Source organism: Anomalospiza imberbis, chromosome 15 (assembly GCF_031753505.1).
Source record: "Anomalospiza imberbis isolate Cuckoo-Finch-1a 21T00152 chromosome 15, ASM3175350v1, whole genome shotgun sequence".
Taxonomy (NCBI): Eukaryota; Metazoa; Chordata; class Aves; order Passeriformes; family Viduidae; genus Anomalospiza; species Anomalospiza imberbis.
In genome coordinates, this window is record NC_089695.1 from 10,492,222 (window position 1) to 10,515,768 (window position 23,547).

Here is a 23,547-nt window from a genome sequence, read left to right on the forward strand (position 1 = left end):
ATAATTTGGCTTGTCTTAAACAGTGGTATTTACTAACTCTGCAGTGAATGAAATTAAAAATGTGTTGAGCAATTCCCACCTTTGGTAATATCCAGTACTCTGTCAGGTCATGGTGCAGAAGACCTAGAAGGTGGGTGCCCACTGGTTGAACTATTTTCCAAAAAATGTTTGAGATGAGTCTTTCAGCCTGCATGCTTGGAAGGGAAAGGCGTGTATGAGACTGCATCTGCCTGTCTGAGACTACGTAGGATCAAGGTCTCATGGCTGAGAATGGCAGAAGGAAAAGTGGAAACGAAGGCCAGGATCACAGTCACATCCTGGTGAGAGTGGGTGCTGGTTTATGGCTGCTGTTTTCCCAGCACTACCCTTGTTTAGCCAGCTCAGTTACACAAAGGACTGAGAAGGGGCACGGGACAGGGAAGCCTTTGGCTTCCTTGCACTTAACCCTGGCACCTCCAGAGCCTGCATTTTTATATGGCTTATGGAAAATTCCCAGAAGTTCCCATGCGCCCAAAACTGCAACAATTTTCACTGAAGGGGATGATCAAAGCATAAAGCAATAAAGTTTGAGTAGCTCTGTGTCCTTGAGCTGCCTGTGGCTGGCGATCTGCCCTGTGCGGTGAATGGTTCAGGGTGTGAACACGCCCTTCGAAAGGAAGTAAGCAGTAAGGGAGGATTGCAAATACAGTATTTGTTCTTTTTGGGAAAGCTACAAATCTTGATGATGGTAATCACAGGTCTGCTTTTCTAACTTGATTAGAATCACAGTTGTGACTGCCAAATCAAACAAATTGGCATGTGATGGTCAGAACTTAAAAACCTGCCAATTACGTACGCTCCTGCACTAAGGACAACCTTAGGATTGCTGCTGGTGTTAGTTGCACTTGCCTGCTGTACATTTGGTGTGTAAAACCAGTATTATTTTTAAAATCCTTCTTCCTGCAGTCAAGGTCAAAACAGGAGAAAACTGTTATTTACATGGTGAGTCATCTGATACAGTTCAAGTACTGAAAGTTGTGTTCTTGACAGGAAGAAGAAACAAGAACATAGTTTATTGCACCAACTTGCAGCTCATTATAAAAGCTTAAACACAAATATCATTTGCAGTAATTTAGTTACCTTGTTCCAAACTTTTTCCAAGCTCTGTGCCTGCATTCAGTTAACCTGTAAAGTTCCTTGTTCCAGTATTCCAGTGATGTGATGTAATGGTTGTAAAAAAAAAAGGGATTAGCTGCTTTTGACTAACTGGTTTGTAAGAGACATGTGTTTCAGGATTTTTCCCCCTAATGCATGGGCTTGAGAGGGACCAGTGCCTGAGGTGCTTCAGATTTGTGGTTTTAAATGGTCTCTGACCTTCCTGAGAGGTACCAGCCTCATAGCATAGGAGAAAGACTTTTATCTTTTTCAGTTTCAGAATTAATATTTTGAGCTTTTTCTAGCAAACAGCTTATTTGAGCCATTTGAAACATCAAAGGAGGTGTTTCTTGGCTTGGGTGCATCTTTAGTTTAAAGCAGATTTATTAAAGGCCAAAACAGGATAATACTGCAATAGGATTAGCTGTGGGTACTTGATTTCTGAGCAAACAGACTAATTCTGCTTTCTTTGTATGGGTGTCTTTCACAGCAAGTCCATTCAGTGAGCATTGAACTAGGCCTGGGGTTTGGTTTTTCCAATTTATTTTTTTTTAATTTCTTGTTGTTTCTATTGTGTTCTTTAGAAATCAGAAACATTGCTGAAAGCTTTAACTTCAAAGCTTAAGCCTACTTACTCTCCCTTGGTTGCTATGCTCCAAAAGACATTCCTAAAGCTTCTTTGCTAGTAACTGTCAAATGTTTTGTTTCAGCACTTCTTAGCATTGGAGATTGTTTGGCTTTTGTTTTGATTACAAAATAAAAATTCTGAGAAGTCAATTAAAAAGCAGGCTGGCATTCTTAGGACTTCAGTCTTGTTGCTAGTCTAAAAGTAACCAGAGCAAGGGGTACTGCAGGATGCTGAGTATTTAATATTTGTACTTACACTTCAGATTTGCTCTGTCTGTAATCAACAGACAAAAAGTCTTTCTGAGACCTGAAAGTTTGCTGGATACTGTACATTTCATACATCTGTAACAAGGAGTGAACACTGCTGGGGCCACATCATGGTCAGTGAAATCTGTGCAAACCTACTGTGAACTAGTTCATCTAATAGATGTAATGGATAGGATGGGATAACTATTCTAGAGAACAGGATTGGCTTCCTGAAATCTATTATCAGGAAATAAGGAGCTACTTGGGAACAGAAAAACTCAGACTGGCTTTCACCTCTTGCATGCAAAGACAAAATTTTGTTAGAAAAAGATGGCACGTTTGAAAACCAAGTGTGAGTGCTGGAAAACCTGAGGTATCCAGTTTTGCAGAGGGACTTCAGGACTTGATGATATGATTGGCCTATGACTGGCAGCACAAGTGAAATCCTGAGTTTGCTGCTTACTGCACCACCAAGTTGTCAAACAAACCAGGGTGTTCTTTTACTGTGTCTCCAGCCTTTTCCTCTCACCATTTTCTAGAAAAAAAGTGCAGTGAGTTCTAAGAGATCCTTGCTAGGGCAGGATGTATGAGCTCTGAAGACCAGAGTACAGCACTTGGTCTGACCATTGTTCTCTGTCTCTCCTGGAAGCCCCCCAGACCTTTTTCCATGGATTATGAGATGTCTCCAGGTACTTCTTCCTTCTCTCCAATAATTTTATGTTATTGGGCCTTGGGGAGCACAAAAAATTTGTGACCACAAAATCATAGAATGATTTGGGTTGTAAGGGAATTTAAAGAGCATCTTGTTCTAGCCCTTCCATGGGTGGGGACACCTGTCACTAGACCAGAGCTGCATCCAACCTGGCATTCAACAGAGATGGGCAAAACAACACTCCAGCTGTTACTCAATATTTGTGACAAGGTTGCTAGAGAAGAAATGGGCAGCATAGAACAAATTAAAGACTAATTCAGCAACATTTCAAGAGGGGAAGCAGATGTAGTAGCAACTTTACTTCAACTTTGATTTGTAAATTTAGATACATCAGAGTGAGGGTTGAGCTATCTGGACTTTTCCTGAGATTCAGTCCATACAGCCATAAGTGGTCAGAGTCCCATCCCCAGTCACATCCTGTTGGGCATCAGACATCCCAAAAGTAACTGCAAATATAGTTCTAAGTACTTTGCAATTACTGATTGATAGGGAGAGTTGATAGATTTTTGGGATGCTAAGATATTGCCATACCAATTGCATGAGAGCCTTCAGGGAACGTGCCTACCCTTTATAGTCGTCACCAGCTGCTGCTTTTTGTCCAGGTATGGACAGATGGGTATGGGAATGACTGTAGATGGAGCACTGAAATCTAAAATCATCTGAAATCTAGATTGGTGTAGTTACCTGGCGTAGCTAAATTGCTGTGTTTATAATGTGATTGACTGGGTGGAGAGCCTGTGCTTGGGGATCTGAATGTCTGGTGCTGCCTTCCCTCTGCCATATGCAGGTGGTTGTTTAGCTGGTAACAGGAGCATCAGTGTGTGCACAGAGCCACAGATCGTTACCCCTTGATTATGTTCACGTTATCTGATGTGTCGTCTCCATGAGAGAAATTAAATTGCCTTTAGTAATTTGGAGCAAGTAAAAATGACAAATCATCGTTCTCATGTGATTGGTAAATGGCTGCAGAATGAGAATGAGAATGCATCTCAATTACATGGCAAGTACATTTCAAGCAGCATAGATCACTCCAAATCTCCAATTGTTTTTCTGTGATTTTCTTTGCTTTTAATCTAAGATGGCTTTGGTCTATTAAAAGGGAAGAAAATTGTAGCTTCGTTCCACTTTGAATAGTGCTATTAGCTATGAACTCTCAGCTCCTGATTATGAGGAGTTAGAATAGGGAATAATTTCATAGAGACAAAAGCAATACAATATAAATCTAAAAATGAAGGAAAACAAATGCAGAAGGAAAGTGATTTTTAAAGTCCATGTCTTGAGAAACAGCAGACCAGTGTACTGGAAAGCCAAAACTCCCAGGTGCAGCTAGGAAATGCTCATCATCAGTGACCTATCATGCAAATCCTGCAGGGAAACAGCACAGTAGTCATTTAGCAACAGGAAAAGCTTTTGTGACTGAATACAGAGTGTAGAATATGGGGCTGGGTGAGTGTGCATCATCTCCTCAGCACCTCAGCTCCTGCATTTGTGCACAAGAACCAGGTGGTGCAGCCCAGAGTGTGAGCATGACCTTGGTACTCCAAAATGGTCACCAAAATCAAAGTGCCATAGCTTTGCATGATATGTAACAGGAGGAGGATGGGAGGAGAGCAGGGTGCTTTGCAGATCTAAGTCAGGCTGGTGCTTTGTGTTAAATCTCAGTGACAAGGGAGGATGGGTGTCTTTACTTATATAAGGGACAGAAGTGCTTTGTCTTCATTTCCCATTTAACTCATCCTGGTCTCATCAGCCAGTGGAGGAAAGTTGAAATCAACATTGCACAGATATTTCAACTTATGAATTGATTCCTCTGTGTCAAGTTCCCGCTCTGGTCTGGTCTGTACTTCTCCAGTAAGGACACAAATTTCTTACAAGATGATAAACCAACCGAGAGATGCCCACGCACACCTCATGACCTAGGTGTTTCCAAAACTGGCATCTAAATTACTTGTAAAAACAAGTTCAATTTCTTTATGATGCAGTAGATTTTGGTGCCTGGAATTATTTTCTTGCTTGATCATATAATAGGAAACCATTTGTTTTCATTGTCACATTGCATTAATAAATGGTCCCTTGAATGTCCTTCACCTCCACATAGTGTTGTGACCTTGAATGCCACATCATCTAGCTCACGCAATCAACTGCATTTTTTAGAATTTCCTGCTTCACATTGAGCTGATTGCCACTTGTTTCTTGGGGCAATGTATTTTGTATTAAAACAGAATTTTGTGCTTCGGCGGTCTGTCAGAAGTCCCCAGATTAGCTGATTCTGCTCTGTCTGTAAGGGCAGTTTGCAGCAACACAAGTCCAGGATCATTTGCTTAGTTTGCAGCCCTGCCAGTCAAACACGGAGATGGTTCAACATGCCTGCAAGCAGTCATCCTACTGACTTTTCAGCCATCAGTCACTTCGGAAAACTATTCTTTTTTTCTTTTTTTAATGAAGTCTCTAATATTTACCTTATGAATTATTTATTTTTTTATTTCTTTATCTATCAAGTCATGGACTCTGCTTGAAAGCAGAGCTGACCCTCTGTGGAGCAATCAAGCTCTGTGTTTTCTAAAGTCACTCTTTGTCTTTAGCTGATGAAAAGAAGGAGCTCCTTCTGTTCTCCTCCTCCTGAGAAGTTGAAGACTATTTTTAGAGAGGTGTGTACAGTTCTAATTATAATGCAGAGCCACAAAATATGCAATTAATGCAATCCTGAATTGCATGATTGCTGCCAATTGCAACTCAGCTTGTTCTTTTCTGAAGCCCAAGAATCAATTGTTCTTCTTGGAAGATGAACCTTCTGACTTTCCTGTTGCCGTAAAGATGGTACTTTGTGGTTTAAACATTATTATGCTGTAATAGTGAAAAACATGTCACTCTCTGTTTGTATATGGCTGGGATCTAACAAAAAAGCAGCTAAAAATTTTAATTTTTTTTTTAATTGTTACATTGTAAAATCTTAAACCTGGCAGTTCTAATCTTAAGGACCTGAGCCATGTGCTTGGAGCACATGCAGTTGCTGATGTGATTACCTGACTTAGCCTGATATTTAAAGATTGCTGGGGTCTCACGCTTTCCTTCTGTTCCCTGGTAATTTTATTCAGAGGGCAAAGTCCTGCAGCTCTCCTCATTAGAGCTGCAGGATTGCAGAGGGCAGAGCTGTGCAGAGTGGACCTATTTCTGGCCCTTGGAGCTTTGCTGTGCGAGACCTTTTGGTGTTACTGCATTTGGCTGCATAAATCTGTTCAGCCCATTTAATGTCATTGGCTTGGGACCTGGGTCTCTCTGTTCTTGACCCTCCACCTGGATGCTGTTCTCTTTTTCTAGCAGATTATGAACTACCAGCCTGTCAGCTACGTGTGCAGTGAGAGACATTCTCAAATATTTGTTGTTTACCTGAGATAGAACAAGATCCTTCATGTCACTCCTTGCAGAGAGGGGAATTTCTGAGCCCATCAGCTATAAGATCTGCTTCAAAACTAGAGCTAGCACACATTTTTTAAAGGCTTTAATATGTATTTACACAATAGATTGGTTGTGTTAATTAGAGTTTATTCCACCACTGGTACGCTTGCATAATTCCCATTAATATCAATACCAACTATGTATTCTCATAAGATCATAGCTCCTAATTAGAGCTCCATGATTTTAAGATACCTTTTTACAGCTTTTATTTCAAAGATTAAGTGTGCTTGCCTGGTAGCTATTTTCATAGAGAAAAAATGGTGTATTTTTATTATAATTATTTTTTCCACCAGTCTCCCTTTAATTTTTGTTGCAGTAGCACAAGCCAGTTCCATCCTGGAGCAGGGCATGTGCAAGGCAGGAGGCCTGGCAGTGGGGAGCTTTGCTTTGTGAGCAGAAGGGTGCCCAGAGAAAGAGATGACTGCACCAGCCACCAACAGTGTTGGTCTGGCCATGGAATAGCCACTAATGCCACCAGAAAGCCTGCCCACGTGGCCAGCCCTGGGGACAGAGCTTGGCCCATATTTTCAGTGACCCCCTGAGGTGCTGTGTCCCAGGGCAGCCCCTCTCCTTCCCAGCACCCAGGGCAGTGGGGCTCTGGTGTGCAGAGCAGCAAAAAGGCAGCAGAACCCACGGCAGGGAGGGGGAGTGCTAAGGGACCACACAGCCCTGTCCTCAGCCCAGAGTCTGAGACTCACCTCCAGACTTCACATTAGTGTCTGTTTCTTTAATGAACACAAATTCATGTGGTTGGCTGCTGTCTCTCAGTCCTTATTTCAGGATTTCAGGTTTTACAGAGCCTGAAAAGTTCGGAGAATTCCCATTAAAACTTAATGTATGTGTTCAGCAGGATGCAATGGATGTGCACTATCTGACATTTCTTTTGGGATTTGTAGAAAATACACTGAACCTTTTTTGTTGTGACAAGTTTTTTAAAAAACACACTTGATCTGAGTGTGTTGAGTGTGTTCCAAATACTGTATTTTTTTTTCCATCTGATGAAAACTGGAAGGAGAGGCTTATAAAGAAAATGGTGATAAGAGTCCCAGCTAAGGAAGCAATGGCAAGCATGGCACTAAAGCTTGTAAACAAATAACTCCTCTCAAAGAGGTGTCTGAATTCCAATGGATTCTAATTATCTGCTAAGACAGATAGGTAGGAAACACTACTGATATCAAGAAACTCTGGACTAAAAATATATACATGCTATAATTTTAGGAAATTTTAGCTTCTGCCTGTGGCAGCCACTAGGTAAAAGATAAGGTAGAAAATAATGAGCTTTTGTTATTTGTATGTGTAGTTTCGAAGAGGCATATTGTGAGTGAACAAAAGATGAACCATAAAACAAACACTGCACTGAAATAATTCTTGGTGAAAATGTAAAAAGCTGTAGGGTGCTAAAAATGCAGTGTCTTCCAGGCAAGAGCACTGTTCAACTGAGTTTTAGAGACAGTGCCATTAATATGATGTAATATCTCAGGAGTTTAATGCTTAATTAGTATACTATAAAATTTAACCTCCTATTTCAGTGTTCACTCTTTCTCAAACAAGACTTCATGTTTATCTTTGTCATGTGTATCGTCTGCTAATTCCTACATACCCTCCTGTTTAATTCACATTAAATTAATGATAGAAGTGTATCATTCTCCTGTATTAGCGTGACTACAAGAAATTTTCAGTTACAGATTTTTGGCTCATGAATCAATCAGGAGCTGGTGTTTGATGATCCCTGTGAGTTCCTTCCAGTTCAGGATACTCTATGATTAGATGCACTAAGACCTAACAGGGGTCTCAGAGATGGATCCCTGGGTGAAGTGTTCTCTCCTCACCCCCTTCCCTGGAGTTTGTTACGGAGGCTGTGAGATTGCCCAGGATACTGAGAGTGCTCTGTCTGTCCTCTCTGTGCCCGATGAGCAGGAGCAATGCTGGGCACACAGCATGCCCAGGCCCTCAGGGACAATTACCTCTCAATTACACTGCTTTGCCACTGAAAGGTGCCATCAGGGTTGGGATGTGCTGCTGTACCTGGCTGCGTTTTAAGCAAATCCATGAGTTGTTTGTGTCAGGATGCAAAGCTCTTTGCAGCATTAATGCACTGGGCTGTACCAAGCTGTCCATGAACACACTCAGTAGTCAAATATACACCCTTGCAGAAAAGATCACAGTAACTTATTTCACGGGATTACTTACTTGCAGGTTAGATCAAAACTTGGCTGCCAGAAGTTGAAAGCCAGAATAAAGGTAGAGATACACTGTTTTATTATATCATTAAAAAAAAAGAGATCTAGATTCTCCTCTAGCTGGGACTGGAGGCTGGAGACTAACAGACAAGAATAAAATAGCTAGGAATAAATTTTATGTAGCTATTTCTTTCTCCCTCAAATGTGAATGCTTATGCAAAACACATTGCTGTAGATTCACTGACAATAAAGAGGGAATCATTATACGAGTACTGGATTCTCAGGGGAACACTTTAACCAAAACACACTCTGCAGTAATTTCCCACATCTTAGTTGAATAAATTAATTTATGAATTTTCCATGAATATGTTCAGCCATTTCTCCCCTCATATACTTTATTGATCTCCATATACATTTAGCAACAAATAACAGAGCTGCTTTTCCATTTGCAGTAAAATAGTTTAGAGATGTTTATGTGGGCCTTGGGGTTCAAAGTAAACAAATGCAGTTCACACACTAGGGAGGCTGCAGAAAAATACAAAGCTTGCACGATCCAGGAGCTCTACTAGAGCAGCTCAGCAGACAGCTGAGGCATATCAAATCACATCACTGGCAAAATGAGTCCCCTGAAATGAGGGGGACTGGCCCCAAACTGTGGGGCTGCTCCCACGGAGTCCTGTACACAACAACTGCAAGGAGCTTTGTGACTCATGTCTGCAAAATGGATAATGTCCCTTTGGTGTGAAAGACTGAGAGTTTTTTCAAGCACTGTGTATCATTTTATTGTCCATGGTCTGGAGAAAGCCAGCAGGCTTGTTATATGCTGTAGATCCAATGGCAGAATAAATCCAAAAAGTCATTATTGGATTGTCTCCACAAGACATCCTCTGTGGCTGCTCTGCCTCTGAATATCACTTAGTGAGGCTTAGGCACAGTCATTAAATCCAAAGTTGAGCTGCTCATGTAGGTTGTTACAGTGAGTAAGCACACCATCACATACAAAGTAAGATATCTCCATGTTTTCCTCTAGGGAAGGAATAAAGAGCTACATACAGTGATTAGGTGTTGAAAAGTAGTTAGTATTATCCTAATTTAATATTTAAAATGTTGGAGTTCTTTAATCTTCATCCCCCAACACCAAACATCCCAAACAAGCATGGTGGGAATATAATGTGGTTAATCATGGGTGTAAACTTACATGTGACTGCAGCATTGTGATCTTCAAGCTGGGCTCTCCTCCTTGCCCTCAGATAATACAACCTGTTTAAGCAGTTTCTTTTTTTGGTTTGTGTTTAGCTTTTTGAGTGTCATTTTTATCAATAGTCTGGAAAGCTGAGGAAAAACTTGCCTTGATGTTTCTAAGTATAAAGTTCTTCCTTTCTTAACTGCACATAATAACGGGTTTGAAATAGGCTGGTGCCATCTTAAAGGTTGGTATTTGAAGTATAATTGCTAATGCTTAGATACATAATTTACATTTATTATGCATAATAAAATATGTAAGTAATTGATGTTCTGTAAGGGATTAAATTATCAACTCCAGCTGCAGGAAGAAGATTTATGCCTGTGTTCTCAATAACACATTGACTGTCAGAATATGCTGCAGAAAGTCATTGCCTTCAGGATTGCACTCACTGTTGTCCTTTCTCCTGTTCTCCTTTCCTTCTGATGTGCTCTGTCTTGTCTTTGTGCTCTGAGCAAAGTGTATTTATGGAGCAAACAGTTGAAAAATAAGTACATATATTCCCTTCAGTCTTGGGACAAATTAGTGTAAAACACAAGCTAAGCTTGCATGCTTACAAGCTTGTGTGTGGCCCTGCATTTTCTAAATGAGAAGGTCAGGACATCACAGACAGCACAGAATCACCCTGATGCATTGAAGTTGAGGATGGTGGGGGATAATAACAGAATGGGATGTAGGCACAGCATAATGGTCTCCTGCTGCTGGATTAAAGCTTGGGCAACGAGGAGCCCTTTTAACAAAAACCAACACAGGCAAAGCCAAGGTATTTGCAGTACTTTCAAAGCAGGAGGTGTTTATCTTGTACCAACATCCTGCTCTGTTCTCCTGGCTCCCCCTGTACCAGAATTACAGAGGAGGATGCTGTGGGTTTCAGCAGTGGCCGCTGCCCAGTGAGCTCCAGTTGCCCACTGCATCCTCCATGGTAACACCACTGTCTCAGGCTCTGTGTCCTTCAGCTGTGTCAAAACACATTGTGTCCCACTGTGTAAACATGTTGGCCTGCTTTTAAATGAATCACAATCTTCAATAAAACTCACATCCAAGGGATTTTGCAGCCTATCATTCCTATTTTCCTTGGCAGGGGGCAATCCCTGCAGGGAGGAGCTGCAGCCTGGGCACCACAGGCAGCCCTCCCCTGTGTATCAAAAGCCCTTGGATTCTGCTCTTGTAAAAGCAGGGCTTGAAGAGGACAAAAAATGGAGCTGAATTTGGTTCATTAGGTATCAAGCCAAAGAGAACATTTGTGTTTCTGTGCTGTTTTCTTTCACTTTGTTTTGTTACTGCATTAGTCCAGTGTCCAGCCACTGGTGCTGCTGGGCACAGAATGGGGAAATACCCATGGGGCAATCCCTGAAGAGAGGGCAACTACACAGGCACAAAGCTCTTGGAGGAAAGTCAGAAATAAAATGCAGGTAATGCAAACAACAAAGGCTAGGAATAGTCAGTGTTCTCTTATAAAAGTATTTGCAGTAGAGACTCAAGTTTTGCAATCTATCCAATGTCCATACTGATAACACAATTTCTCATTTAATCGACAGCTACTATTTTATATCTTGTCCTAAATAGTATTCTTGCTTTTTTATTCTGCTTCCAGTGCAAGATGGAGTTCCATGCATGTACTTCTGGCAAAACCATTACAACTCAATGTGAAGGGCCTTGCCCCTGCCTGCCAGGACCTGAAAGTTTAAAACACAAGATGGAGAAGACTGGTAAGTTGAGCTGTTAATGAAACCATAGCAGATGATTTGGCTCCTGCTATGATCTTAGAAAAATGTATTAAAGACTTTTCTTCACTGGCATATTTTCTATATAAGGCGTTCTGAGAAAGAGGTAAGATACAACTAATAATTTTCTCAACAAGTAGAGCTTTCAAACACCTTAATTGCTGCAAAACTAACTCCTACTTGAGAGAGTCTCATAAGAAAACTAAATTCTGGGTAATGAATCTCAATTTTAAATGAAAATATCTCAAATATAAATACTGAAGAATCGTAAAAGCAAGTAGAAAAGAAAATATACTACTTGGTGATTCATTATATTGTGAGTTTAAAAAATCAGACTGTGTTAATTAAAAAGTTGTTTAAAGTCACACATGTATTACATGGGATCTGAATTATCATTTTCATCTCTATTGTTATTAATGTTAGCATTAGAAGTCAAATATGCATTGAATAGACAGTTGTATCTGTGTCCATGTATAAATCTGCTTCAATAACAAAGTCATTGCAAACGATGCTGTGTCAAACTGAAGGCTGGAGTCTCAGCCAAATGGCCTTTTTCCCTGCCAGCTCTCTGGTGAGTTCTCTGCAGCTCTGAAAGCCTGGTGAGCTCATTCACTCCAGCACAGCCTGTCTTGGGGTGACCTCATCCAAAGGGAATTCGTTCTATCAGAAGAGACTGACTGAAAGCAGAGTCCAGCAGCAGGAGGGGAGGTGTCATAGCCAGGTTCTAAGAGTTTATGTGTTTATTTGTCTTGTGCATCACATGGAGTACAACAAACAGGAAGCTTTAACAATGGTCTGTTGGACCAAAATATTTGTGAACCTCTCTTCACTCTTTCTCCTCCCCGCTGTAGAGATATTCTACAGGTAGCAGGCACAGAAAGAGGGAAAAAATATTTAAATAACCTTTCTTATGGTTAGTTCACACCCTGCCACTTCAGCTGGAAACACTGATGGTCCTGCTGGTGGTTCTCCCTGCATACCTTGTATACTCTAGCACAGCACCGGTTTTCACATTAGGCCTCCATCTGCTTTCTAGAACAAGTGTTACTTCAGCCTAGAGTTTGAAAATTCAGGTTTAATAAAATAAAACTTCAATTTTTTGAAAATTGCAGATATTTTTCTGCACAGCTCTCAAACTTTGGCCAAGTGTTGTAGATGGCAGTGTTCTGAAATCAATATATAACTGTACTATCACTTTGTGTGGCTTGAATCTTTTGGTTACAGAATGGCCACTGATAAATTGCCTTATTCATATTTTCTATTTCTTGTACTCCTTATCAGGCTACAAGAAATATTTCTTTTTCTCTGCCCTTTCTATTTCTTTGCCTTTATCAGAAAGAGTATCAGATTAATAAATCTTCAGTGACATTTCAAGCTTACAATTTCATTCACACAAGAGAAAAAAGATTCTAATAACCCTTATCTTGATAAATGCAATTTGACAGGGTATATGTATTCTGAAACCCAGGCTTTTGTTTTGCCCAACTCAAACTTTAACTCCAGCCAACAAAGCATTAATTTAATGAATTGAGTGATCTGCAGAGCAACTTTCCTGAGGGCTTTTCAAGAGGCCAAACTTGAAATAGCAATGCTCCTGCCATTGCCCTGGTGACAAGTATATTGCTACTATAATAATAATAATAATAATAATAATAATTATTATTATTATTATTATTATTATTATCATTATCATTATCATTATCATTATCATTATGTACTGAAATGTACACAAAAGGATTTGGAATTGATAAACAGATAATCAATAACAGAGGTGCTTTGTAACTTGCTTTTCTTCTGGATCTTTGAATGTGCCAGTAACATTTCAGTTAAAAACTTTCTTTATCTTCCTCAGCCTCCTTTCTTCAGACATTGTCTCTTCAGTTGACCCAGTGAGTGCAATGGAGCCTCAAACTGAATATTTCAGAGTTTGTCAGTCTTCGAACAAAGGGCTCCCATGAGTTGCCATGAGAAAACATGAGTAAATTCTACACACCAGCATAAATTTTATGCAGGTGCAATTTTAGCAGCATCTGAGCAGGGATTTGGAGTTGTGTGTGTCTGCCCTTTGCAGCCTGGGGCCCAGCCAGCTTTCCTTAGTGTGTGAGAAAATTATGATCTATAGCTGCTGACCACAGAATAATTTCTAGAGTGTGCTGCTGCCTTTAGTAAGATTCCTTTTTCTGCTGAACAAGGAGTATCAGCTGGCCTTGGAGAAATAAGCCCTGAGCAGTGGCTAAGGTGACACAGCAGTGCTGGGTTCACAGCTGGGCTCAGTGATCTGAAAGGTCCAACCTAAACCATCTGATGAGCTCGTGTGTGAGATGGGCAGGTCCATTCCTTGACAAGGGACTCCCAACACCTGGCCATGACAGCACTTCAGTGATCTCCTCTTCATCAGATCCCCAAATCTCTGACTTGGGAACTTCTGACTAGAATGTAAGTTATGTGGTATCTTAGTCCTTTCTCTAGTGTTCACACAATATTATTTTATTTCCTCCTATGCTACAATAATATCATTAATATTGCTGAATTAGCCTAAAAATCAGCAGTTTGATTTCTCACATAAAAATTCATGTGAAAAAACTCTGCAGACCATTGGGATTCATTTTTGGTCCTTATTTAGTTGCCAGGTTTGTGAAGTGTAATGTTAAGTAGAAAATGATTGAGAGCTAAACCTCATGCCTTATACAGACATGCCAGTGGAAAAATACTAAGGAGAATAACAGTGCAAGTGTTTCCAGCAAAATGGAAATGCACCTCTTCGAGCTCACATATCAATGTTTTTATGCCTGTTACACAACAAGGTTAAACATATGTGGTTGTGAACTTGAAGTTTGAAGAAAGTTTGCATTAATCTTTACACATTCATTCAACCATATTAAAATATTATTCCATGATAAATTACTTTCAGAAATTAAAAATTTAAAGGAACATTTAATTTCCAAAGTAGTGTAATTCTAAATGTCATGACCTTTTTTTTATACGCTTGTGAATAAAATTGGCAGCAGCATCAAAGAAAAGCAATCTGAGAGTATGTGCTCAGAGGTAACAATGGACTGTGGTGTCTGAGTCTTACTCCTTCCTCCTCCCTGAGCTCCTTTGAAAACATCCCAGCTTTGAGGATGCAAATGAAGACTAATAATCATGTTAAAAATTGGAATTCCTTTTGCAGTGCTAACTGCTACTATGGAGACATTAATAAAATAGCATGAATACAAGCAAAAGAAAACTACACCAGAATTATTACCTTTAATGGCAAGTAACAACAATAAAATCTTTCTACCATAAAGTTAAATCTTTGAGGAGATGGCAGGATCATGTTCTTCATTTTCTTAAATGGAATTTTGAATCAGTGTCTGAGAGGTAGAAAACAGGTCTCTGTAACAGTACTAATGGAAGATTTTAGAAAAGAAGACAAGCCCTAATGCTTTTACTCTTTGCTGTTTTAGACCCATTTAGGAACCTTTGATTTATCCAAACACTTGATATGCTTCATAATTCACAGCAGTATCCCAGCTTTACAATATCCTTCCATGATAGCTGCTGATTTTCAACTTGGCTACCCAGAGACCGAGTTTGAGCTGTAAACTGCCCTGAGGTTAGCTGCCCTTCGAGAGTGTGTATGCCCTTTGATTTAACACTATAAAATGAATAAGACTATAATTTCAACAAAAAAATGACTAGAAACTGTCTCTAAGTGACAGAAATTATTTAAGGCACAGAACCTTGTCTGACGGTGGTTCTCAGGTACCTCTTTGCAATAGTAAGTAGAGTCCTCATCAAGCAGAACTTATTTTTAGACCAAATGAAGCATCTAAAAAACCCACCCTAAATAACTTCAGATTAGAAACAAATGGTTTCAGTTCTTCAGAAGCTCCTGGCAAATGGGGAGATTCTTGCCTTGAATGTGCTGTTCATTCTAGCAAAACACCAACACAGTGCAGTGACTGGGGTGTCTCTTGGCAGCTGTGAATTTGTGGTTGCAATAATGTGGTTCTGTCAACTTCCCCCATTGCTCTGTGACTGCTGTTTGGTCTGTGTTAGTGGTGGAGGTGCTCAGGCAGGGTAGTAATTGTTTAACAGCCTGTCAGGGCTCTTTCTGACCATACCCTTTCTGTGCTTTCAGAGTGCTGTACTCCCAGCACACCACACTTCATTTGTTGCCATCAGGGTTGCAGAACCACTGGAGCATGAGTGGATGCAGTAATTCAAAGCAGGTTTATCCCTGTCTGTGCATTGTGTGCTTTTGACCTTGCAGAAATGCCCAAGGCAACTTCTAAGGAAATTCTATTATCTTGATAAGGGGAATAGAAGGTCAATAGGCAGAAAGAAATATATTCAAATATGCCAAGTGTTGTTTAAATTTCTAAGGAGAATCAAGGGAATGTTTTTTAGTTGCAGGAATAGATCTTGGCAAGCTTGATCAAGAATCTACATTGTTTAGGGTATGAATTGTAGCATTTAACTACCAGCCCTATTGGGTGTGATGGATGAGAAGGTCTAATGTTCCTTTCCTATATAGAAAGAGCACTCAGTGCATGAAATTCATTTGAAGAAACCAGTCTTGTTCCCCAAATGAGTTGTATCACTTCTCGTGTCTGAATGACTGACAACTAAAAGAATTTAAAGTCTTGCAATCCACTTTCAGCAAATATTTCAGCTTCAAATTGCTGTTCACAGGTTTTCATAACTGCAGAGTACATCATTTTAAAGTTTATGAAGATGAAGTATGAGTCATGAATGTGGTAGATTTGAAATTGGTGTTTCCTCTTGTAGCTTGAGTTTTGAAAAAAAGGCTCTTTCTGACACTGAATTTCCAGGTAGACTTCTAAGTTACTTACTTGAGTCTCAGACTCTGGAAATTATAAAAGAAAAGCATTCCAAAATTAAGGTTACCCAGGGTTTCAAAGCTTTGGTATATCTCATGAAAACTAGGTGGGTTTTTTCCTCTGGACTTCATGAGTAAATAATAGGTTTGTTAGCTCTAAACTATGCAGGATCTGATATTTTTGCTCCAAAATTTTGTGTGTGAATACTGCAATTCAGTTTTTTAATTTGTTACATGATGAAATGAACTTACTCAAGGAAATCTGAGTTATGCAGTTTCTGTAAATAATAATTACTCTTACCAATACAATTTTTCTTGCCTGGAAGCTTTCACACAAGCAGATCAGTCTTTTATTTCAAAAGCATGGAAAAGCATCCCCAAAGCATGAAAGATTCACTTTTTTTCACTTCTGCAAGATACTGTTTGTGAGTAGTGAAGTAAGTGACTGCACCCAATTAATATTTGACTAAAGAAAGTCAGGAAGCAGGCAAGGACAGATACCTCTGCTCCCCATGGATGGCTTTTAGTGTCACCCACTCCTTTTGGAAGTAAAAGCCAATACCTCCAAGACTGAGCCAGCAAAATCAAGCTCTTGCAAGCAAAGAGAAAGCAGTAGTGGCTGAGGGCTGTTCTGCTGCTTGACCTCACATGAATCTTCCTTTTGTGCACTGGACAAAAGCAAGAGCTGATGGGGGAAAGGCCAGATTCAGAATTAAAGTAGTGTTTTTTCCTGTTCCAAAATACAACTGACTGTGACTGTTTAATTGGACAACACATAATGTGAATTGCAAACTTTATCATTGAATAACCAAGTCTAAATTTCTCTTGCGCCAGTATATGAGCACCATATTTTAGCATGTAGGTGCAAACAACCATAATGGTATGATTTAAGAGCTCAAAGCTTTGCAAAGGAAGAATATAGAGATATGTCAAACATCAAATCTAAAATAATTTTTCAACTTGAGCAAATACTGTTGGATTTTTCACCACCATTCAATATGCCCATACTGAGGTTCTGAATTATATGTACAAAGTATTCATACAATGGAAATGAAATGCAAATTTTTAGGTTGCTGTGTTTTCCATCATAATTGTGTCGTAAAGGAAAATCAGCCAAAAAATCTTGGTTAGGCCTGTGAGTAAATTTAGGTTTGGATCTTGGATACCTTAATGCTTTTTTTACCAAGGAGTATGAATGTAAATATTTTTTGTGCTTTCAACAGTTATGCACAGAAAGCACTCAGGTGCCTGTGTGAAGCCTGCTTTGACGTGAACTTGAAAAGGAGACAGAATTGTCCCCTGTAGAAATGTTGTTTTGATCTGGCTCTAAGGATTTGGAACTTGGCGCAAAGCATTGATTGCAGCAGGCCCCAGACAGATAACAAGTGAGGGACAATACCATCCATTGACTAGCTGCCACTTTTTGACATGATCTTCTATGGATTTGATCAAATTATAGCAGGCTCCAAAATACAGCAGACAACATCTGCTTTAGAGGCAGCACTGACAGAAAGGAGGAGCAGGCAGCACTTTGCTGCTTTCAGGTGTTTGCTCAGAGGATGCTGACTGCAGTAGCAACATCCCTGTCAGCAGGATTTGCCCTTTTGGTAAATGCATCTCTTTAACAGGCTGTCATGGCAAGAGAATCACGTTGAGCTAAAATTCCTGACATAATTTTGAAGGTTGAACCAGGACATGAGACATAATTCCTCATCGTTGCTAAATAAGAACTAATCCCAAACGGCAGCAGGAGACAGGAACTGCATAAAAATAACTGTGTTGTGGTGTAGTTATATTAAAAACAGTAGGATATTCTTTTCAGTCCTTTGGAAATCTTTGCAAAGAGAACTTCTAAGGCTGTGTTAAATCCCTGGCAGCTCTCTGTGGCTGAGTCAAGTCCTTATGTTTTCTCAAGCATTTATAGCAGTATGTTTACCCAGGCTTAGCAGTAAATACAGGTTTCACCCCTTCCCCTGGAGTGGTCACCTGCTAAAATAGAAATAATATTGAAAAAACTGATGTGGTGGGTCTCATCCATGTAAGCAATAGCTGTGGATTGCTCAGTTCCACATTAAATTTGGTACAGAGCCCAAATCTAAAAGGGCCAGAGGTCCCAAAGGCAGTGTAGGCATCACCTGCATCACTGACCCTGCAGACAACTTCCCACCTGGACACACAGAGGATACAGGACCCCAAAGGATACTGGGATGCATAAACCCACAAAACTAGTAAGAGCACACTGAGACAGCTCAATGGTTGTTGGTTTCATAAACAGTATTTAAAAAAATGTTAAAATGGCTATTGATTTCCTTTTCTAGCATAAATAAAAGGTTAGAAAATGACAGACATAGTAAACACCTTGTGTCAGCAAGTAACAATAATTTTCAGACATGAAGTAATTTGATTTTGGATTGCCAACAAAAAACTATTGAAGTGGCACACTGTTAATAGAAACACCATCTAGTAACAGCAGATGTTTGTGTGCTGATAATGATAATTAGAGCACTAAAATTTCTCTCATCATAAACAAAATCAAATAAATAAGACTGGTTCCATATAGTTTTTTCTCATGGATATTGGTTTCTGCATTTTTGGGAATATTTATCTAACATTTATTCCAAGAATTTTGTAAAATCTCTGGAAACCTGACAATAAAATAAATTATAGTGCCTATCACTGTGTGGTGCTAAGCTAAAAGCATCCCAGTGTGAGGGGGAAAAAAGCCCCAAAACCTTTTCAGTAAAACACAGGGGGAAATGAGAGTTTTGAGGTTTCAAATACATATTTTTCCAGCTTCTTGGTTGTTTGGGTTTTTTTCCTTTTGGTATCTTAAGGAGTAAATTCCATCTTTAGTTATTACAGTATAAATCTGGAATTGTTCCATCAACAGTGTTGAGCTAGTTACTTTTGGTTAAGTTATTCTGAGTATATAGAGGTATAAATGAGTATGGCCTAGAGATTAATTGGTCATTCCAGACAGGCTGTAACTTTTTATGCAGCATTGTGGCAAATTAGTTCTTGGTTTTTTCAATTTCTAATTCTTTATTAGTGCAGAAGAGGGAAGATAGCATTTGTGATATCACCGCCTCATTCCACATATATATCCTTGCATATTTTATAGCTTCCCCTGACCCAACAGGGACCTTTCTACATTAATTTTGCTCTGAAGAACTGCAATTTTTTGTAATTCAGTTGAATGGCCTGCATGTGAATCAAAAAATAATGTTATCTGTTTTCTCTAAAGTTGCTGTCTTAGATGTGGACTAGAATGAGAATCTTTACTAAATTACTAAAATCTGAATTATTTGGCTCAGACCCACCTCTGTCAAACAGGAGCCTAACATTCACACAAAAACATTAAAATACCCTGCAACACAAAAAATAAAAAATAGAGAAGCTTCTAGGCAACCACCTTTATGCCTCAAATATTAAAATATCCATGTTTCAACATTTAGTATTTTTTTAAGATTCAGGGTGAAACCCTGAAAACTGGGTTGGTCACTCACAATTGCAGTTTAACCTTCCCTGCAGGTGTCCAGATGCAGCCTCTCTGGAGCAGTCCTTGGGATTAGCTTGGACAGTCAAATCTCAAATTTGGAGCTGAGTTATAAATTCTTAGACCCTGCAAACATTGAGACAAGCCTTTACAACATTTCTAATTAGTAGTAACATACAGAGTGGCTAAGCTTATGTTTAAGTAATCTGTTTACTCTGTGTTGATTTTCAAACTTAATCTTAACTAGATTTCTATAATATTGTATTCCAATCTCATTCATAGTTTTGAAGGCTGTGTTTATGGGGAAACATTTTCCTTTATGAGAATATACAATGATATCACTGTGTGTTTGTATTGAATCATTTATAGTCTTGGCTCCATCTTGCATGTCTGAAGGTGATTTTACTATCATTGTGACCTATTTTTCTATTTGTTTACAAGGATAGTTGGGGTTCAGGTGTTATCGGGCACAGACAACAAGCAAAAATTGTCCAAATTTTAAGTATGGTCTGTAGCAGCAAGAACTTGCTTATCAGGAAATCCCTGTCAGCAGGAAAAAAATGAAAACTGGGTAAAATAAAATCATGTCACTGTCATTCCAGAGAGCAGGTTGCATGTTACAAATGCCTCGTTGATCATTCACGACTGAAATTCAGGTTTAAGCTCTCAGTTCTTGAAAAGGTTGCAAATGTTCATGGAGTTAAAGGATGCAAAAGGAAAAGCAAAAGGGATACTATCTTTTGAAAAATCCTGGCCATCTTGGTTGAGACCACCAGAAGTAGGCTTCATTTGGGACTGTGAAGTGATAACAAAATATACATATCTCTGTCTTTATCATGATTTTCCAAACACTTCTGGTACATGGCTGTTTACCTCTGTAATAACTCGCTGTGAAAAAGCAATGCCCATGTATTTCTCAGGAGTGTTGCATCCTCTGTTAATGTTATACAATAACATTCAGGTGTGGCTAAAAAAATAGTTACATAAAAAAGGTGCCGCATTCTGTTTTGTTGTTCTCACAAAGGGATTAATTAGCTCCTGCCTGAGCTATGTTTGGTTGAAATGAAACCCAGGAAAACACCAGAAACTATTTAGGAACTGCAGGATCTCCCCTTTTCGGGATGAGATCAAACAAAAACAAACAAACCTTGGGTTTCATGCATGGCAAACTCAAGGTCTGCAAACCATCCCTGTGACTTCAGTATTTTCCATAAGCTCTTAGCAGGAAATGTGCTCCACTGGTACCTGAGCACTGGGACTTCAGAGACAAAGTGCAGTGAGATTGGCCTGTGGAAAAAAAAAATCCTTCCCACATTTGCAGTCCTTTCCTCTGAGCCTGATGGGCTGCAGAGGCACTGGAAGAAGCATCTCATATATGAGGTTTCTTATCTCTAAATTAGATTATTGGTGGGCAGTGGAGACTCAGTTTGAGAGAAATTGCCAAAGGCACTAAACTAACCAGTGCTGTGAACTATATATCATGCTTCCCTTTCATTTTAAATATTGACAGTAGCATTCTAGACATTACAAATAAAAAAACTTTCATAGAAATCTTGATATTGTACGTTTGAGATTGTTACATGAAGCTTATATATTAATCACTTTCCTTAATCTAGTAAAACCCCATGAGCAATAATAAGTTCTGAACAAATATATATATATATATATATATATATATATATACACACAGATCAGAATTTTTAAAGCACAGGTTCTTTACCAGCAAATATAACTTTTAACTATTTTGATTTTTTTAATTGTATGAGGATTATGCTATATAGTGTATAGAGTAAGTGCATTTGAGAATGCTGTTACCCTGAAGGCAATAAATTATTAAAATAGATTTTTCAATAAACAAGCAAGTGGAAGGAATTGTTCTCTGTTCAGTTTACATTATGTCAAGAAGTTGAATTGTTTGCAAAAAACACTGGACAGTATTTAACTTTTTAAAAAAAAAAAGGTTCCTTTTTATATTTTCAATTGGATGTCCTTGGGAGCTGGAGCAATAGAAATGGGAAGAAGTTCATTAGCACAAAGTGCATAATTACACACTTGGGGTGTAATAGTGTGAACATCTGCTTTATCTAAGTGCTCTTTGGTTAGAAATGTCTGGAGGAGGAAAGGCCTCAGTGTGCTGGCTGGTCACAGAATATCTGTGAGCAGCTATGGGCTGTGAAAAAGACATTTCAACCTCAGGGATGTCAGGAGAGGCATCTCCAGAAATAACTGGCAGTACTTTACAAGACATTGGTAAGACTTTGGGGCTTTTTTTGTATATTCAGATCAGCAGTGCTCTGTCAGAGAGAATTCCAAGATAGGAGGCTGAGTTTTTCACTGCTTTAGTCTAGAGCTGAGCCATTCCTGTCACAGACTTCTTTGCTCTTGATACAAAAACCTAGTAAAAAGTGCTGTCTCCTAAAACTTAACTCTACAGCACTACTGAAAAGATTTGTTACAGCTGCTTTGGAGAAGCTAAAGGGAGAAAGAAGCCTGGTATAGGTATTTAAATTATACTGTGAATATGGCTTTAGGTCAATTCTCTCAGTATGCATTAAGTGAAAAAAAAAGTGGTTTTGCACATATTTTTTTTTGATTTTCTTTTTCTTGTAGTCTTATAGTTTAGGAAGTGAAATGAGTGCGGAATTTGAGGAAAGGGGAAAGACATCTGCTACTTGTAAGGGATTTTGGAAAATGAGAGCTCATGGCAGCACTTCACAGTGCTGAGGTTCTTGCATTGCAAAGGCAACCTTGCAAATGTCTGTGCACTCAGAGCCAGGCTGATTTTCTCTCTCTTTCTTTTCCTCACTCTTTTTAAAGACATGTCTGTTAAACATCATTGGTTTCTATTTTTTCCTTACCATCCCCATCACAGTAAAGGTGATTGAGGAGTTTCTGTTCATGGGCTGCTGTAATTTCCATATGGTTTTGCAAGGCTGTACAAAGGTGATGTGTTACTGCTGAGTCTTGGGACATGAGGCATTTGGCTACATTCTTGTGACAAAGAATTCATAAAACAGAATTTATGCGGTGCTTTATGGAACCAGCTGATTAACTGCAGCCCTCAATAAAGGAAAGATGCCATGTGCAATTGAAGTACAGGTATAAAAGAGCTACAATAAAGAAGATGCAAGTGAAAACAATATATTAAGCTCCTGAGAAGCAGATTCATTGTCAGGTCTTTGTGTTTCAAAAGAAATTCAGGACCTGCTGATATGTGGTGGTGTTATTTCATGTTGTACAACAGCACTGTTAAGAGCAAGACTTTGGAAATAAACTACTCCTGACCTTGGGAAACTGAATTACATTAATGCAGTTTATGTTTTAAGCAAGTCTGGGCTTGTGTGTCACACTCTAAGAATTAGTGAAGGCCACAAAGTTGCTCCTGCATTTAACTTCCTATACAAAGAGATTATTTTCTTATTTTATGGCAAACTGCTACCAGGCTCCAAACACATTTCTGTTTGCTTGGGCATAATTTTTATCAGCAGATGTCACAAGAAGTGCTTCTATTTGTAAATACCTACACCTTAAGTTTGTAGATAATCCCCAATAATATTGCAATTATTATTGGAGTTCCAGTTTCTGTACTTGGAAATTTTGCAGATATATATGAGTTTGAGGTTCTCTGTGGTAGAGTCACTGTGTTTATAAAAATATTGTTAGGCCGACTTACCATTACTAATGCTAAAGACAGTGCTTCTCTAGCAACTATGATAGTGAAAAATACTGTGATTTATTTCTCTTGGTGCTTCAAATACCCTAATATGGATTGAATGTGTTGCATTTTGAACTGGTGGAATCCCTAAGAAAAGTGTTGCATGAATTTGCACTGAAATGCAGTTATTTTTAAGTAGATAGTCAAGGGGGAAATTCAGAAGCTTGTTTCACTGGTATGGCAAGG

General features: G+C 39.1%; 1 protein-coding gene across 2 annotated transcripts in view; it reads left to right on the top strand.

The window, feature by feature from the left end:
- SPOCK1 (SPARC (osteonectin), cwcv and kazal like domains proteoglycan 1) overlaps positions 1-23,547 on the top strand; it is a 267,690-nt gene that overhangs the window by 202,622 nt on the left and 41,521 nt on the right. For both annotated transcript variants that reach the window (XM_068205826.1, XM_068205827.1), the window contains one exon: positions 11,193-11,307. In XM_068205826.1, coding sequence (XP_068061927.1) covers positions 11,193-11,307 — 115 coding nt within the window. The remainder of the gene's footprint in view (positions 1-11,192; positions 11,308-23,547) is intronic.